The 17795-nt window shown below is 33.6% G+C and overlaps 1 protein-coding gene across 12 annotated transcripts in view; it reads right to left on the minus strand.

The window, feature by feature from the left end:
- The window catches only part of pecam1b (platelet and endothelial cell adhesion molecule 1b), a 70810-nt gene extending 53825 nt beyond the window's left edge, over positions 1-16985 (minus strand). For 4 of the 12 annotated variants that reach the window (XR_003936450.1, XR_003936451.1, XM_030145653.1 and 1 more), the window contains exons 1-3: positions 16813-16983; positions 16685-16720; positions 1006-1302 (exon numbers count right to left, since the gene is read on the minus strand). Coding sequence is in view for 10 of the 12 variants with exons in the window: in XM_030145653.1 (XP_030001513.1) it covers positions 1006-1302; positions 16685-16720; positions 16813-16855 (376 nt within the window). In the remaining 2 variants the exon portion in view is untranslated. Of the gene's footprint in view, positions 1-1005; positions 1303-16684; positions 16721-16812 lie in introns of all 12 variants that reach the window. The other 8 variants (XM_030145635.1, XM_030145626.1, XM_030145619.1 and 5 more) reach the window with 3 other exon arrangements.
- Between the last annotated feature and the right edge of the window lie 810 nt (positions 16986-17795).

Raw genomic sequence — 17795 nt, forward strand, 5'->3', positions numbered from 1 at the left:
ACTTTGCTGGAATATTTAGTGACTTTTCAGACCCTTCTAGATCAGGGGTCTCAAACATGCGACCCGGGGGCCAAATGCGGCCCGCCAAAAGGTCCAATGCGGCCCGTGGGATGAATTTGCAAAATGCAAAAATTCCACAGTCAAGTCTGTGGAACTCATTTTAGTTCTGGTTCCACATACAGACCAATATGATCTACAGTCAAATGATAACATAATAATCTATAAAAAATAAGGACTCCATATTTTCTTCTCAGTTTGATGTGAAAAATATTACATTACGCCTAAGATTTTTCCTGAGTGTTTTTATTCTTCTTTAGGCATGAAAAAAAAAAACAGAATAATGTGACTGAATTTTTTTTTATCACCCTATTTTTCATGGAGTTACAAAAATGTCCAGTCAGCCATGCGTTTAGTTTTAGAAGCAAAGAAACATGTATTTACTGATATACTGTGTGAAAGCTATTAAATAAAAACATTTTAATGCTGCTAATCTGATGTTTTCTCACATTTTAACATACTCTAATACTAGTTATTACTTACTTCATGAAAATAATATGCAAAAAAAAAAAAAAAAACTTTTTTTTTTTAAATGCAAAAAAAAAAAAAAAAAAAAAAAAAATCCTGTTAATTACAGTCTAATAACAATTTGCTTTTTTTTTTTGCACTCAAACATGTTACTGTAGATCAGGATTATCTAGAACAGTAAAGTTACAGTGATGGTATGAATTACAGTGTGTGGGATGGTGCATAAGTGTCCACTGTGTTGGATGATATGGAACTAAAACAACAAAATCCATCATTAAACAAGAGAACACCTTTGAGCAGCTGTCCACTGGAGTGACCACTATGCATGAAAGGGTTAAATACATTCAGGCATTTTGTTGCATATTCAAAATAAACTAAACTAAATTCTAGTTATTTATACAAACTAAAATATAACACCATTATGTAACTTCTTTAAAAAAAAAAAAAATTCACAAGATAATCATTCACTTCTGATCCCACCTGTTACTGTGAGTTTTTTGGTTTCGCTTTGCCTCTGCTCTCCCTCGATGGTGACTTTACACATATATTTGCCTGTGTTGGACACTCTGGCGTTGTACAGCTGGTACAGGAAATCTTCAGAGCTGCTGGAGGTCTTGGTGTAGACTACGATGCCGTCTTTGTAGATGGTGTACTCCCGACTCAGAGGCTGGTGTCCTGAGCTGCTCACAATGGCCTGACATCTGATAGTCACGTTGGTGTCCCGGGTCACGTCAGTACTGGGCTCAACGGACAGGGTGATGCCTCTTATTGTGAAAGCTGCAGAGTTTGAAAATACACACACAGTGTTACAAAACACTAACAGTAGTATGACAGTTAGGTAATAGTTAAAGTATACCACGGAATTACCAAAGTCAGAACCAAGTAAGAGCTTGGTACTGACAAAGGGGGGTGCATTGTGGGTTACATTAGGTTATATTGGAGAGCTGAAATGATTAATCGACTCAAATCAATAAAAAAAAAAAAGAAAAAAAAAAGATAACCATATTCCTAAATCAAAGCTTAGTTTTTAATTAAGGAAATAAATTGAGAGAGGAAATTGGAAATCTCTCTCTCTCTAAATACATATATATATATATATATATATATATATATATATATATATATATATATATATATATATATATATATATATATATATATATATATATATATATGTATGTATACAGGGTGTCCCATAAGTCTCCATACATAGGAAAAATAAACCTTTCTTGACATAAACCATTTTTATTTATATAATATGCTCTATATGACTGCCACTTTGTCGGGAACACATTTCAATGCGTGTCCTCCACTGCTGAAGAACTATAAAGAAGAAATATAAAGAAATACATGTTAGAACCATATATGTGTGGAATGTATGATGTCTCCTATGTATGGAGACTTATGGGACACCCTGTATATATATATATATATATATATATATATATATATATAAAGTAAATCTATCTATCTATCCATCTATCTATCTATCTATCTATCTATCTAAACAAATAAACAAACAAGTCAAATGACATCTACAAACCATATGTGCACTGCAGTCTTTAACATATTTTAACTTACTAACAACTTAAAATGGATCTCCAAAACAGATCTGTTTTGATGGAGGTCTGCGATGTCCGAGTGCTTTTCTTGTTCAAGAGTATTTTTTTACTTAATTCAAGATTTTTTTTTTACTTAATTGATTTTTTTTTTTTAATTAATTCAATATTTTTTCCTTAATTCAAGCTACGTTTTTTTGCTTAATTCAATTCAAGACTGTGGAATTTTTGCACTTGGCAGTTTGCACATCCAGTTGAAGCTGGGCTAATGCTGCCTTTACTTTGTACAACCGTATCTGATGAACTGCAGCAGTATGTGAAGCTTTCTAAGGCAGGAAATCTCCACATTCACAGTGACCGTGCTCACAGCTTGCATGGAAGTGGACTGAATAGTGGCATTTCCTTATACTTTTACTCACTTCCCATTTCAAGCACAAACCAGTTGACTGGAATTCTTAAAGCAGCCTCAGCTAAAAGTTTCCATTTGGTGAAGTCAGCAGGTGAAACCGACATGTTCCTGTGAAACGTCATCCGAGCAGTGACAGCGTCCTGTCATGGTGTGAGATTCAGACCAGAAACAGCGCTCATATGGAGGAGCAGTCTGACAGCTGCAGCCGACATGGGGTGTTCAAATGCAGCTGGGACTCAGATCGTCATTCCATCCACCCACCACATCTGTGTCATCCACAATCGACTGCGTGTCCAAGTTTTGTTTTTCAAACAGTTTACAGCAGGGCTGTCAAACTCTATTTGGTCCAGTTCCATATTTAGCCCAATTTGATCTCAAGCGGGCCAGACCAGTAAAATAATGACTTAATAATCTGTAAATAATGACAAATCCAAGTGTTTCTTTTTGTTTTAGTACAAAAAAAACCCCAACTAAATTATGAAAATATTTACATTTTACAAAAAAGATGAGAATAACCTGAAAAAACTGAAATTTCATTTGAAAAATTAGTGCAATTTTAACAATATTATGCCTTGACTTATTATTTATACATGTAGATTACACACAGTGTTCCATAAACGTTTAGTAAGAGGCAGAATATTGTTAAAATTTTGGAGTTTGGAACTCAAATTTGAACAATTTCTACAATATTCCATCTCTATTATGAACACAACTGCAGATCACAGTGGATCCATAAATGCACCAAACATTTAGTAACAGGCAGAATATTGTTACAATTGCACATTTCGGGTTGTTCATCTCTGTTTTTATTTATGCATTTATTTGTGTTTTATTGTGAAAGAGTAGTTTTGTAAATGTAAATGTTTTCACAGTGTTAATGTTATTTTTTTCACTTAAATTTTTTCCACATAATTTTTCACAAAGAAAATTTGTAGTTGTCATTATTCATGGGTTATTGTGTTGGTATTTTTCCTGTAGATCACATTGGTCTGTATGTGGAACCTGAACCAAAAGGATTTGGACAACCTGGACTGATCAGGTTCATTTTCGCTCTTTCATCCTGCAGGGCCAGAATGGAACCTTTGGCGGGCCAGATTTGGCCCCCGGGCCGCATGTTTGACACCTGTGGTTTACAGTAATGCTGCTTTCTTTGTATCTTTCTGGGCTTAATGACGAGTGATGCGACATTCACAAATGAATCAAATCTTTTGAACGGCTCTTTGAAATGAACGATGAGAACCGAGTCTTTGTAAACAGCCGTTCATTTTTTCGTTTTTTGTTTTTTTAAGGAGGGAGTGTCCGATTGCCTGTCAGTTTAGCATCACTGGGGAGGCACTGGACAGGAGGAGAATGTTCCAGCAGAAAAAAAAGAGCGCTTGTGCACTGCACATGTCTCATGGCAAGAAGTTAGCAAAAAAAACAACAGTTTGAAGCCTGAGGTGTCGTGAGCTGGAAGACTGGAGGAAACCGGAGAAAAGTTTGAGAGTGAGTGAGTGACCACCTGTGAGTAATGAGTCAAAGAAGAAGGAGTAGAAGAGAGAAGAGAACAGCCCCAAAAATTATCCACTATAACAAAAAAAAAACTAGAACAGCCCCAAAAATTATCCACAATAAGAAAAAAAAAAAACTAGAACAGCCCCAAAAATTATCCACAATAAGAAAAAAAAAAAACTAGAACAGCCCCAAAAATTATCCACGATAACAAAAAAAAAAAAACTAGAACAGCCCCAAAAATTATCCACAATAAGAAAAAAAAAAAACTAGAACAGCCCCAAAAATTATCCACAATAAGAAAAAAAAAAAACTAGAACAGCCCCAAAAATTATCCACGATAACAAAAAAAAAACTAGAACAGCCCCAAAAATTATCCACTATAACAAAAAAAAAACTAGAACAGCCCCAAAAATTATCCACGATAACTAAAAAAAAAACTAGAACAGCCCCAAAAATTATCCACTATAACAAAAAAAAACTAGAACAGCCCCCAAAATTATCCACAATAAGAAAAAAAAAAAACTAGAACAGCCCCAAAAATTATCCACTATAACAAAAAAAAACTAGAACAGCCCCAAAAATTATCCACAATAAGAAAAAAAAAAAAACTAGAACAGCCCCAAAAATTATCCACTATAACAAAAAAAAAACTAGAACAGCCCCAAAAATTATCCATGATAAGAAAAAAAAAAAAACTAGAACAGCCCCAAAAATTATCCACAATAAGAAAAAAAAAAAACTAGAACAGCCCCAAAAATTATCCACTATAACAAAAAAAAAAACTAGAACAGCCCCAAAAATTATCCATGGTAAGAAAAAAAAAAAACTAGAACAGCCCCAAAAATTATCCCCTATAACAAAAAAAAAAAAAACTAGAACAGCCCCAAAAATTATCCCCTATAACAAAAAAAAACCAAACTAGAACAGCCCCAAAAATTATCCACAATAAGAAAAGCTGTCCTTATAGTGGATAATTTTTTGAGCTGTTCTCTTTTTTCTTATAGTGGATAATTTTTTGAGCTGTTCTCTTTTTTTTTTATAGTGGATAATTTTTGGGCTGTTCTCTTTTTTTTCTTATAGTGGATAATTTTTTGGGCTGTTCTCTTTTTTTTCTTATAGTGGATAATTTTTTGAGCTGTTCTCTTTTTTTCTTATAGTGGATAATTTTTTGGGCTGTTCTCTTTTTTTCTTATAGTGGATAATTTTTTGAGCTGTTCTCTTTTTTTCTTATAGTGGATAATTTTTGGGCTGTTCTCTTTTTTTTCTTATTGTGGATAATTTTTTGGGCTGTTCTCTTTTTTTTCTTATAGTGGATAATTTTTTGACCTGTTCTCTTTTTTTCTTATAGTGGATAATTTTTGGGCTGTTCTCTTTTTTTTCTTATAGTGGATACTTTTTTGAGCTGTTCTCTTTTTTTTCTTACAGTGGATAAGTTTTTGGACTGTTCTCTTTTTTTATCTTATAGTGGATCATTTTTTGGACTGTTCTCTTTTTTTTCTTACAGTGGATCATTTTTTGGACTTTTGCACCTCTGGGCCACCGTACTAAATCCCCCTGTAGTTAACTTTACAAAGTGAGTGAAAGTTTGGATGACTGCAGTGTAATCAGACACAAAGCATCTGCACATGCTCATTAAACCCCCCCCACGCCGTCACCCATATGGTGGAGGATTAGAAACCACAGGCAGCGGTGATGCAAGGTGTGTGTGTGTGTGTGTGTGTGTGGGGGGGGGGGGGGGGGGGGGGGCTGCAGGTAAATCTACACAACACGACTCAAAGTAAATACATGAAAAGCAAAACTAACATTTTTGGCCGGATGAAGCTAAAAATAAAAGCTATTTTACTCTGATGTTTGAGGGATGTGTCACATTCACTGTCAGCTTTACATTCAAGATTTTTTTTACTTAATTGAAGATTTTTTTTTTTTTTTGGCTTAATTCAAGATTTTTTTTACTAACTGAAAAAAAATTTTTTTGCTTAATTGAAGATTTTTTTTTACTTAATTGAAGATTTTTTTTTTTTTGCTTAATTCAAGATTTTTTTTTTACTTAAAATTGAAGATTGTTTTTGGCTTAATTCAAGATTTTGTTTGACTTAATTGAAGATTTTTTTGGCTTCAAGATTTTTTTTTACTTAATTGAAGTTTTTTTTTTTTTTTTGCTTAATTCAAGATTTTTTTTACTTAACTGAAGATTTTTTTTGGCTTAATTCAAGATTTTTTTTGACTTAATTGAACTTTTTTTTTTTTTTTTTTGCTTAATTCAATTCAAGACTGTGGAATTTTTGCACTTGGCAAAAACATCCCACGGGCCAGATTAGAACCTTTGGTATAAATGTAAATTTCTGTAAAAACAAAGCTTGTTCTTCTCCTGTTTTGAGCTTAAAGCTGATTCAAGGAACAATTTGATCAACAGGGAAAACAAAGACTAAAGTCAAAGTCAAAAGTTTTGGCAGCGACACAGATTTTCTTCTCTCGACCCTACACTGTAAAAAATGACTGTAGAATTAACACCAAAAAGCTGTAAAATTACAACATAAAAAAACTGTAAGTGACAATACAATGCAAAGTTACACTGTAAAAAAAAAAACATAAAAAAAAGGGTAATATTCCGGCTGCAGGGGTGCTGAAAAAATACTGTAAAATAACGGAAAATAACCATCTCATAAAAATACGGTAATTTTCCATAATTAAAATACAGTTTTTTGCCCTAACTTTACATGAGATTTTGCTTTTTTTTTTTTTTTTTTTTTTTACTTTTTAATGTTTAATAAAGAATATTTACATGTATTAAAACAATCAAATTACCTATAAATATATATATAAATAATTTTCAACAAGACTCACTTGTCCAATCCACTGATAAAAACCGTATTTGGACAGTTTATCAGTGCTTATACATGTTATACATTCACAAAAATACATTTATTCAACATTTTTGTTGTGAAACCTCTTGTAATTACACAAGATATTTGTCAATTAACAAACAAGTCTGGTTCAACTGACAGAACAAATACTTCTTTTACGGTTAATTGTCAGTAATTTTATCTGGTTTTTACAGTATTAAACTTTAAATTAACAGTTTAATCTCATGAATAGAAAATAAATATTTGTGAAATTATGATACATTTGCAAATGTATTTTAACTGTATTTTTCTGTGGAAAAAAAAAATCTTTTAAAAAAATTAAAATTTTTTGGTTATTCACAGTTACAGTTTTTTCCTGTTATTTTACATTTGACATGTAAAATCACAGTTTGTTTTTGTCATTTCATTGATATTTTCCTGTATCTTAAAAATACAGGAAAAATCTGTAAAATAAACAGTAAAAATTCTGTCAAATTACAGATTTTTTTTACAGTGTATTTATTTGAAAAGATTTTTGGATTAACGATTAAATCAAATATAGCTGTAGTTTTTACAGGAAGAGTATGTGAACAAAATCAGATTTGGATGTAGAAATGATGGATTTCTATTGTTTTTAGAAAATAAAACTGTAAATTGAAAAACAATGTGATGATGTTTAAACTGCAAAGACCATAATGTTGAAATAACGGCGTATTTGCTTTTTTTTTTTTTTTTTTTTTTTTTTTAATTAAAAAAGTTATTCAAAAAAAGTAAACATTTACAATGCAACATTTTAAATTTGTAAATGAATGGGTTGGTAGAGTTGATAGAGCAGCTCGTCCAGTAACCAAAGGGTTGGTGGTTCAAATCCTGGCTCCGACTGCCCATATGTCCAAGTGTCCATGGAAGACACTGAACCCTAAACTGGTCCCAGTTGGACCTGGTGGATTTGGAAAGAGCTGTGGACACCATGAAGGAGGAGAAAATGAGCTAAAGAAGTGCAGAACATTTACCAGTTAAATCCACTGTTAAATCTACATGTTTAAACGGTTAAATCTACATGTTTAAACGGTTAAATCTACATGTTTAAACGGTTAAATCTACATGTTTAAACGGTTAAATCTACATGCTACTCCGTAAATATGTTTACAGTTGAATGTGTTTTTTACAGTATTGTTCTGGAAACCACAGCTGCCAGTTTTTTTCCATAAAAACAACAGTATTTTTTATTTTTTTATTATTTTTTTGTTTTTACAGTGTAGCTGCTCCAAGTTTGTAGATTTTTTTCTCCACATTTTTGAGATAAATTGAAGAACAATTGCATGCATTACATTTGAGTTTCACAAAATTTTACTGTCAAATAAACCACAGTTTTGCAAAGAGTCAGTTTGTGACGCTGCTAAAATGTTTGTCCATGACTGTACAAGCTTTGGTTGAACTTCAATATTTGCAAATGATTTCATTCTATATCATATCACCTCCATAAACCATGAGAACTAAACCAAAACAGGACACTCAGTAGTTAACCCTTTCATGCATGAATTATGAGAAGCTTAGTCAATATTTTTTTTTTGAGTGTTTTTGTTCCTCTTTAGGCGTGAAAAAAACAATGCAACTGATTATTTTATTTTTTTTCTTCACAAACCTATTTTTCATGGAGGTACAAAAATGTCCACTCAGTTGGACACCATGCGTTTAAGTTTGGAGGCAAAGAAACATTTATTTAAAAATCATAATCAGAAAGTGATATACTGTGTGAAAACTATGAAATAAAAACATTTTTAATGCAGCTAATTGCTAAATTGCTACTGTTTCCTCACATTTTTATCATAGTCTAATATTAATTACTCATTTCATGGAGATAAAATCCTCCTGAGACCCAGGAAATGGACAGTTTTAGCTTTTTTACATTAAAAATTGTCTTGATTGGAAACTGCATAATGCAACAGTTTTTTCAGATACATTTAAATTATTTGTATTTATTGATTGACTTTTTAATGGAATGTCCTTTGTAATGCACAGCATTTTTAAAGTAAAACTGTCCAACTTTTGTCCCCTACAGAGGACAAAATGCATTGCTGGGTCTCAGGAGGATATGAAAAAAAAAATTTTTTTTTTGTTTGTTAATTACAGTCTAATACCAATTAGCAATTGATTTACACTAAAACATGTTAGTGCCAATCAGGTTTATCAAGAACAGCAAAGTTACAGTAATTGTATGAATGTCAGTGTTTTGGATGATGCATAGAAGTCCACTATGTTGGCTGATATGGAACTAAAACAACAAAAGCCATGAATAAACAATAGAACAGCTGTAGAATAATTGTCCACTGGAGTGACCACTGTGCATGAAAGGGTTAAAGTTCAGTTTAGTACTATAGATATACAGCAGTGGAACTCATCTGAGCTTCATTTGAGTGACAGTTCACTGTGAAGATGCTCCACCACAAGTAAAAACTCATTCAAAATAAAAGTAATGTGATAAAAGTATGTGAATATTACCAGATATTACCATGTACCTAAAGTGTAAAAGTGAAAGTTTTGTGCAGTAAAATGATTCCTATCAGCGCTTTACTGTTGCATCTGATATTTTTGACTAATTTACCTGCTGCGTTCATGTGTATGTTGCATTTGATTATATTACATCTTCAAAGTTGAGCTAATTTGATCTACTTTATTAATTTTGGTTGGTTTAATCAACAGCAAGGTTATTATCGTTAATGGAAACTAACGAAATAACAAAAACTAGAATTGAAAAAACATTTTCGTTAACTGAAATAAAGAAAAACTATAATTAAACTAACTGAAACTGTATTGTGTGTTTACAAAACTAACTAAAACATATAAAAATTATGGATAAAATTCCCTTTGTTTTTGTCTTTGTCAATGTTGGATTGATATAAAATTGATTTATTTCCCTCAAGCAATTTTAGCTGCTGGCACCATATGATATTTAAGGGTCCGTCACTTGTGGTTTCCAGTCGTCTTCTGGTCCCCACTCTACCTGGAAACATAGAGACTAAAGTTGGGAGAAAGCAGCAGAGTCCTGTCTGGGATTTATTTGAATACAACGGTGAAGAAGAGAAAAGATATAAAAAAAAAGACTAAAACTAAACTAAAACTAAGCATTTAGAAAAAAAAAAGAAAACTAATAAAAACTAGCAAACCTGCTCTAAAAATGAATTAAAACGAACTGAATTAGAGAAAAAAGTCAAAACTAAATCAAACTAAACTAGAATGAAAAATCCAAAACTATTAGAACCTTGATCGACAGCAATGAATCATATTCTACACTGTAAGAAAAAATCCGTAGAATTTACAGTGAAATACTGGCAGCTGTGGTTGCCAGAAATTCACCGTAAAAATTACGGTGACAATGTAGAGGACAACAAACAGTATGCTGTTTTGGCAACCGTAAATTTGCCGCAGAACAGAACTGTTATTTGTTTACAGTAGTTTGCTGTAAAAATAACAGTTATACCATCAACCTGTTTACAGTCATTTCCTGTCAGTTACAGCCTATCTCAGAAATAAAAACGATACAGACTGTATGAAACATTTCAGTATTTTATTGCAGCTCGTTCAAATTTATGGTAAATTACTGGTAGCTGCCTGTGAGGACTGTGAGTTTCTAAAAAGTCAACTTTTAAAGAGCTCAGAAAACCAGGCCTTTTTTACCTCTGCCAGGAGGTACTGTGATCGCTTTGTGTGTTTGTTTGTTTGTTTGTTTGTTTGTTTGTTTGTTTGTTTGTTTGTTTGTTAGCAGGATAACTCAAAAAGTTATGGACAGATTTTCATGAAATTTTCAGGAAATGTTGATACTGGCACAAGGAAGAAATGATGACAGTTTGGTGGTGATCGGGGGTGGGGGTGGGGGGGTGGACGACAGATCTGTCTTGGCGGAGGTCTGTGCTCTCCGAGTGCTATTCTTGTTTGTTTTTTTTTTGTTACTTCTGCCAGGAGGTATTGTGATCACTCTGCTTTGTGTGTTTGTTTGCGTGTTTGTTTATTTGTTTGTTTGTTAGCAACTTCACTGGAAAACTCTTCCACCCATCTTTCCCAAATCTTCCCCACAGATAGGCCTAGGCCCTGGGACCAACCCATTCCATTTTGGTCCCAGTAGGCCAAAGTTCAAGGTCACAGCAAGGTCACAACATCTACAGTTTTCCATCTGTCATCATTGAGCAATTTTCCAAAATTCATCAAAAATTCAAAACGACTCCGATTAGCCTCCAATTGGATCCACCTGTAGCTTAGAACAATCTCTTGTATCTGGAACTAAATGGTCCACATCCACTGTGGAATGTGGACTCTGTGGACATTTACATTTAACATTAAAAATCCCATTTACCACACATTTAAAATTAGAACTCAACTAATATTGATTGGAATTTAATATAATTGGACAGACACATGACTGGGACCAAGCTTCAACTTTTTCTGCTGTATGGAACAACCTGGAAACTGTTGAATTTAAACACAAACAGTTGATCCACACATGCACAGTGTTCAGGGTGCTTGGCGGAGGTTTGCGTTCTCTGAACACTTGTTAATCTTTGTGACGAGGCCAAAGTACTTCCTTCCATTCCACTCCTGCGTATATTGACCTTGTAAAGCAGCTACAGATAGAAGAAAACTAAGACGAAAAGTCCTTCTGATCCTGATCCGTAGCCGTGCCCAGTCTGGCTCCGGCTCAGAAAACTCTCGTCCTCTTTGTGTGACTCATGCCTTCCATCAGCGCTGGGAGGCGTGTGACACTGCATGCCCACATGTTCCCATCTCGCCCGACCACAGCTTTTCCATCACCTCAAACACGCCAAAGCTCTGATAACAAAAGACATGCCACGGCCCCCGCTTAGTTGAATCTTGTTTTAGAGGATTTTAGTGGGACAGATGACGAAAGTCTTTTACAGAGTGTTCGGTTTACTGTGCTGAAACTGAAAACAAAGCTGTGACGCTTCATAAACAACCTCACCTTCATCTGAAACTGATCACATGCTGTGGTGTCATTAAGTCAGTGTTTTTCAACCTTGGGGTCGGGACCCCACGTGGGGTCGCCTGGAATTTCTAGTAATTGATTAAAAAAAATAAAATAAAATTACTAATAAAAAATATACGGTGAGTTGAGAGACAATCACATACATAACAGACATGACAAACTGTGGTTGTGAACCTGCAGCACTGTGGTTCTGTTTATGTGTCAGATGTTCACTGTGGTCAGTTTCAGATGCTGCAGCTCTTTCATAATTCATAGTTTCAGTTCTTGTTTGTTCAGTATTAATTGTCCTCCTTGTAAATCACAGCTGGACTGACTGGACATATCCTGACCAAGGAAAATAAATTCTCCCTTTGTGCAGTAATCTACACCTGGATTTACTGCCTCTGTCCACAATAATAGACATTATATAGACTAAATGTGTCTAAAATTAACCTGCATTTGAAACATAGGATAGAAAACTACTACATGATCAAAAACAAATGAATTTGAGCAAAAAAAGTCTCAGCTTTGAATGTCTGGGGTCACCAGAAATTTATGATGTTAAAATGGAGTTACGAGCCGAAAAAGGTTGGAACCACTGCGTTAAGTTCATTCTACTGTATTTTTATGCAACAACAACATTTTATTATAAGAGATAAGCCCAAAACTACCAACTGTCTGATAGAGTTCTATAAACTGTTGAAAATGGAGTTTAGGTCCACTTTAGGCTTCAGAAAGATTTTAATGAAAGTAAAAGTTGCAGCTTTTTCATCTGTGACCTGAGATATTTCAAACAGTCAGTTAATGGGAGTTCGACCACATCATGACGTCAGAGACTCGTCTGAATCAGAACAAAAGTCACACATGGTGCCTCTGAAACTTCTACTGCATCTATCCATCTATCCATCTATCTATCTATCTATCTATCTATCTATCTATCTATCTATCTATCTATCTATCTATCTATCTATCTATCTATCTATCTATCTATCTATCTATCTATCTATCTATCTATCTATCTATCTATCTATCTAACTATAGTCCTTACAGCTTCCTCTTCTAAACTGGGATCTTTCTTTGGTTTTGGTCATAAATCGTGACTGTTTCACCTAAAAAACTGAAGTGATTCAGTGTGGGGTTTTTTTTTTACCAAATGTTATAACTAGGTATGTAACAGTTACTGGTATCACGATAAACCATGGTAAAATTGCAGATGGTTAGTATTAACGTTTAAATTCTAATTATCATGATAACCATGTTTGATTACCGCACTTTCCCGGAGAAAACGGCTATGTAAAGATCTGCTTTTATGTCAAATATTTGAGTATAGTTTTAATTTATTACAATTCTAATTTTATATATCTAATATTTGGAACCAATATTCACTTTTAAAGTCTTTGAAAAGGTTTGTTAAGCATCTGTGTGTTATTTATGCATAAATTATATACATTTTTCAAATTGGATTTTATATTTTTTTTGTGTTTTCTGGCCTTTTATGTTTTTATAGTAGGTTAAAGTGAAAAAATAATAGACAGATGAGATAGATGAAGTTGTGCTGAAAAAAACCGATCCCAAACATGGGTATAGTAAACATTTGTTTATATAGTATATAAAGGCAAAATCAAAAGGACTGAAAAACAGACAAAATAGACTCAGACCACTAAGGGTTAATATTTGAATGTTTCTGCAACAGAAGGTACATTGTACTGATTATTTTATTTGGTTTTTGCTTTGTTATTTTTATTTTTTTTCAAAATACAACTTGTTTAAATTCTTTCAGTGTGTGTATTAGTACTTTCTGAACATTTTGAGCACAATTTCAACAATACCATGATAATAATGATAACCCTGATAATGTTGGTCACAATAACTGTGATATGAAATTTTTGTATCGTTACATCCCTAGTTCTAAGTAAAAGGAACAGAAATCTGACGTGAATTCAGATGGAGGTTTAGTTTGAAAACCCACGTAGTTACTGAAAATGCAGACGTCCATGTTCTAGTCAACATCACTTGCATGTTCTTCGTCAGCGTAGCAACAAAACTGAAAATACATTGGGTTAAATTCATGAAACTTCCCAAATAACTGTGATCCTTGACTAAAACACTTCACTTACTGCTAATGATTTAGTCGTTGTATGACTGTTGTGTATTTATTTTTTGCTTAATCTTTTGTTTTTAGCTCAGGATTTCATGATGTCTGTTATCTGTTTCTGTTCTCAGCTGCATTTGAATAGAGTTTTTTCCTCTTTATGCATGAAAAAAACAATGTGATTGAATTTTTTTTTATATGAACCTATTTTTCATGGAGTTCCAAAAATGTCCACTCAGCTGGACACCATGCGTTTAGTTTTTGAAGCAAAGAAACATGTATTTACTGACATACTGTGTGAAAACTATTAAATACAAACATTTTTAAAGACACTAATCTGATGTTTTCTCACATTTTAACATACTCTAATACAGTGGTTCCCAACCTTTTTTGTCTCGTGACCCCATTTTAACATCACACATTTCTGGTGACCCCAGACATTCAAAACAGAGGCTTCTTTTTTTCCCTAAAATGAATTTGTTTTTGATCATGTAATAGTTTGCTATAATATATTTCAAATAAACATTAATTTTAGATGACATTTAGGCTATATCATGTACATTCTTATTAGTAAGCTTTAATTTTTTTTAAATTTTTTTATGAATTACTAGAAATTTCAGGTGACCCCATTTGAATTCCAGGTGACCCTATGTGGGGTCCCGACCCCAAGGTTGAAAAACACTGCATTAACCGCTTCCAATCCCCTTTTTAAGCTGTTTGGTACAGTCTGTTCTTTCTCAAACTGATGAAACCTTGTGCCACAAACATCTGAAACCAGTGTACACATCTGAATGAAGGGGTTAAGCCAGTGGTGCCCAACCCCATTTTAACAACACAAATTTCTGGCGACCCCAGACATTCAAAACTGAGACTTTTTTTTTTTTTTTTTTTGCCAAAATTAAGTTGTTCTTGATCATGTAATAGTTTGCTACACTATATTGCAAATAAACATTATTAATGGTATAAATGTTAGTAATTTTAGATGATATTTAGGCTATATAATGTAAATTTTTATTAGTAAGTTTAAATTTTTTATCAATTACTAGAAATTTCAGGTGACCCCAAATGAATCCCAGGCGGCCCTATGTGGGGTCCCGACCCAAGGTTGAAAAACACTGCTGTAATACTAGTTATTACTCATTTATAATAATATAGAAACAAAAAACAACTACTTTTTGTTTAAAAAAAAAACAAAACCCGAAACTGACAATTACAGTCTAATAACAATTAGCAATTGCTTTACACTCAAACATGTGAGTGCAGATCAGGTTTACCAAGAACAGGAACGTTCCAGTGATGGTATAAATGTCAGTGTATGGGATGGTGCATGAGCGTCCACTGTGTTGGCTGATATGGAACTGAAACAACAAAACCCATAAATATACAAGAGAACAGCTGGAGAAGGACTGTCCACTGGAGTGACCACTGTGCATGAAAGGGTTAAATCACAGGTGTCAAACATGCGGCCCGGGGGCCAAATCTGGCCCACCAAAGGGTCCAGTCTGGCCTGTGGGATGAATTTGTGAAATGCAAAAATTACACTGAAGTAATTAACAATCAAGGATGTTCAAATCATTTTAGGTCAATTCAATCTAAAGTGGGTCAGAGCAGTAAAATACTATCATGTTATGTTATGTTTATGTTATGTTTACGCATTTGGCAGACGCTTTTTTCCAAAGCGACTTACAGGGGAAAACCAATTAAATCACTCAATCAATCAAATTTTATTTATATAGCGCCAGATCACAAAAAAGTTATCTCTTGACATTTTATATATAGAGAATTAAATCACTCAATCAATCAAATTTTATTTATATAGCGCCAGATCACAAAAAAGTTATCTCTTGACATTTTATATATAGAGTTGGTCAAAACCAGACTCTAAGTCAATTTACAGAAACCCAACAGAATCTCTCATATCATAAAAACCTATAAATAATAATAGGAGCTCGAGATGTCTACTGTGCATAGGCTAAGTTAGGTTTGTACATATGTGCTATTATTTTTATGTAGGTATTTTGAAGTTTAATTTTAGACGTATATTTTACTGATTTTAAATTAGCCTTAGTTTTAGTCGTTTTTAATGTATTCATTTATTTATCAGTTATTTATTTTATTCATATGGCAAATACGGGTCCTCAGAAACCAGTTTCGTTCTCTTCTTTGTGATGGAATGACAAGTAAAACTCCTTTGAATCCTTTGAATAATGAAAAAAGCTATTTTTTTCTCTTTGTTTCAGTGTAAACAAAGTAAAATTACACAAAAATGCTTATATTTACAGACTGGCCTTTTACAGAAAAAATGTGAAAAAACCTGAACAAATAAGAACAGCCTTAAAATGTCTTCAGAGAAGTCTGTGGAATTTTACCAATACTCTGCCTGTTACTAAATATTGTGTGTATTTGTAGATCCGCTGTGATCTGTAAGTTGTGATGCACATGTACAAAAATAATGATAAACTATGGTTCAATATTGGTAAAACTGCACTTATTTTTCTTTAGAATTTTCAGGTTGTTCATATATTTGTATGTTATGTTCAAGTACTGTTCGTAGATGTAAACATTTTCAAACGGAATTTTACTTTTTCACTCTAAAACATAGAGAAAACTTTGGAGTTGATATAATTTATAAGTTTTTATCCTATTATTTGACTGGTCTGGCCCACTATAGATCACATCAGGCTGTATGTGGCCCCTGGGTTAAATGAAACTCCTCATCCTCAGTAATCTTCATAAAACCCCTGAGCTTTGACTCTGTTTCCACTCGTGCTGTGTTGTACTCACATTTCTGTGCGTCCACCACTCTCCATGGATGGAGGTCTTGGAACAAGAGAAGAAAAGCACCAAATTAGAGACAAATGTGTGAGAGTATCCACAGAGCTGGTAGAGCAGCAGGTTAAAGGCCGTCTTACAGCTGGACAGGAGCGTGGAGGTGAGCAGAAGCAGGGGGCCCATCCCGTCTGAAGGAGGAACGCTGCTGTCCTGTCCTGTGCTGTCCCGTCAGTTCCCGGACCGGTCTGGTGGGTGGCGGTGGGCTGGGGTGGCAGATGTGGATGTGGTGGGCGGGTGCGGACGCTAAGGTGGTGCTGTACCTCAGCCACTCAGTGGTCAGCGGTTATCACTCCCAGGCAGCTTAATTTGACAGGAAGTCAGTGTTGTTTCCTCAGGATGTTCGTCTCTCCGCTGCTGTGGAATGTTCTCTTCTCCGCTCCTCTGCGGAGCCACAACACTGTTGTATCGCTCTGGGACTAGTAGTCAGACCTTTGACCTCTGACCCCAGGTGACAGGTTGGAGTCGGAACAGTTAGAAAGAACCAAAGCCACACCACAGTCTTTGTGCAGCATTTTCTGAAGTGAATTGTTCAGCTCAGCTACTGAAAAGTGTTTCCACGCTGTAAAAAAAATCTGTCATTTAACAGAATTTTTACTTTTTATTTTACAGATTTTTCCTGTATTTTTAAGATACAGGAAAATATCAATGAAATGACAAAAACAGACTGTGATTTTACATGTCAAATATAAAATAACACAAAAAACTGTAACTGTGAATAACTATAAAATTTCCATTTTTTTCTTTTTTTCTTTTTTCACAGTAAAATACAGTTAAAATACATTTGCAAATGTATCGTAATTTCACAAATATTTCTTTTCTATTTATGAGATTAAACTGTTAATTTAAAGTTTAATTCTGTAAAAAATAAATAAATAAATAAAACGAGATAAAATTACTGACAATTAACTGTTAAAGAAGTATTTGTTCTGTCAGTTTAACAAGACTTGTTTGTTAATTGAAAAATATCTTGTGTAATTACAACAAAAATGTTGAATAAATGTATTTATGTGAATGTATAACATGTATAAGCACTGATAGTTGTCCAATCTACTGATAAAAACTG

This window comes from Sphaeramia orbicularis, chromosome 1 (genome assembly GCF_902148855.1).
Source record: "Sphaeramia orbicularis chromosome 1, fSphaOr1.1, whole genome shotgun sequence".
Lineage (NCBI taxonomy): Eukaryota > Metazoa > Chordata > Actinopteri > Kurtiformes > Apogonidae > Sphaeramia > Sphaeramia orbicularis.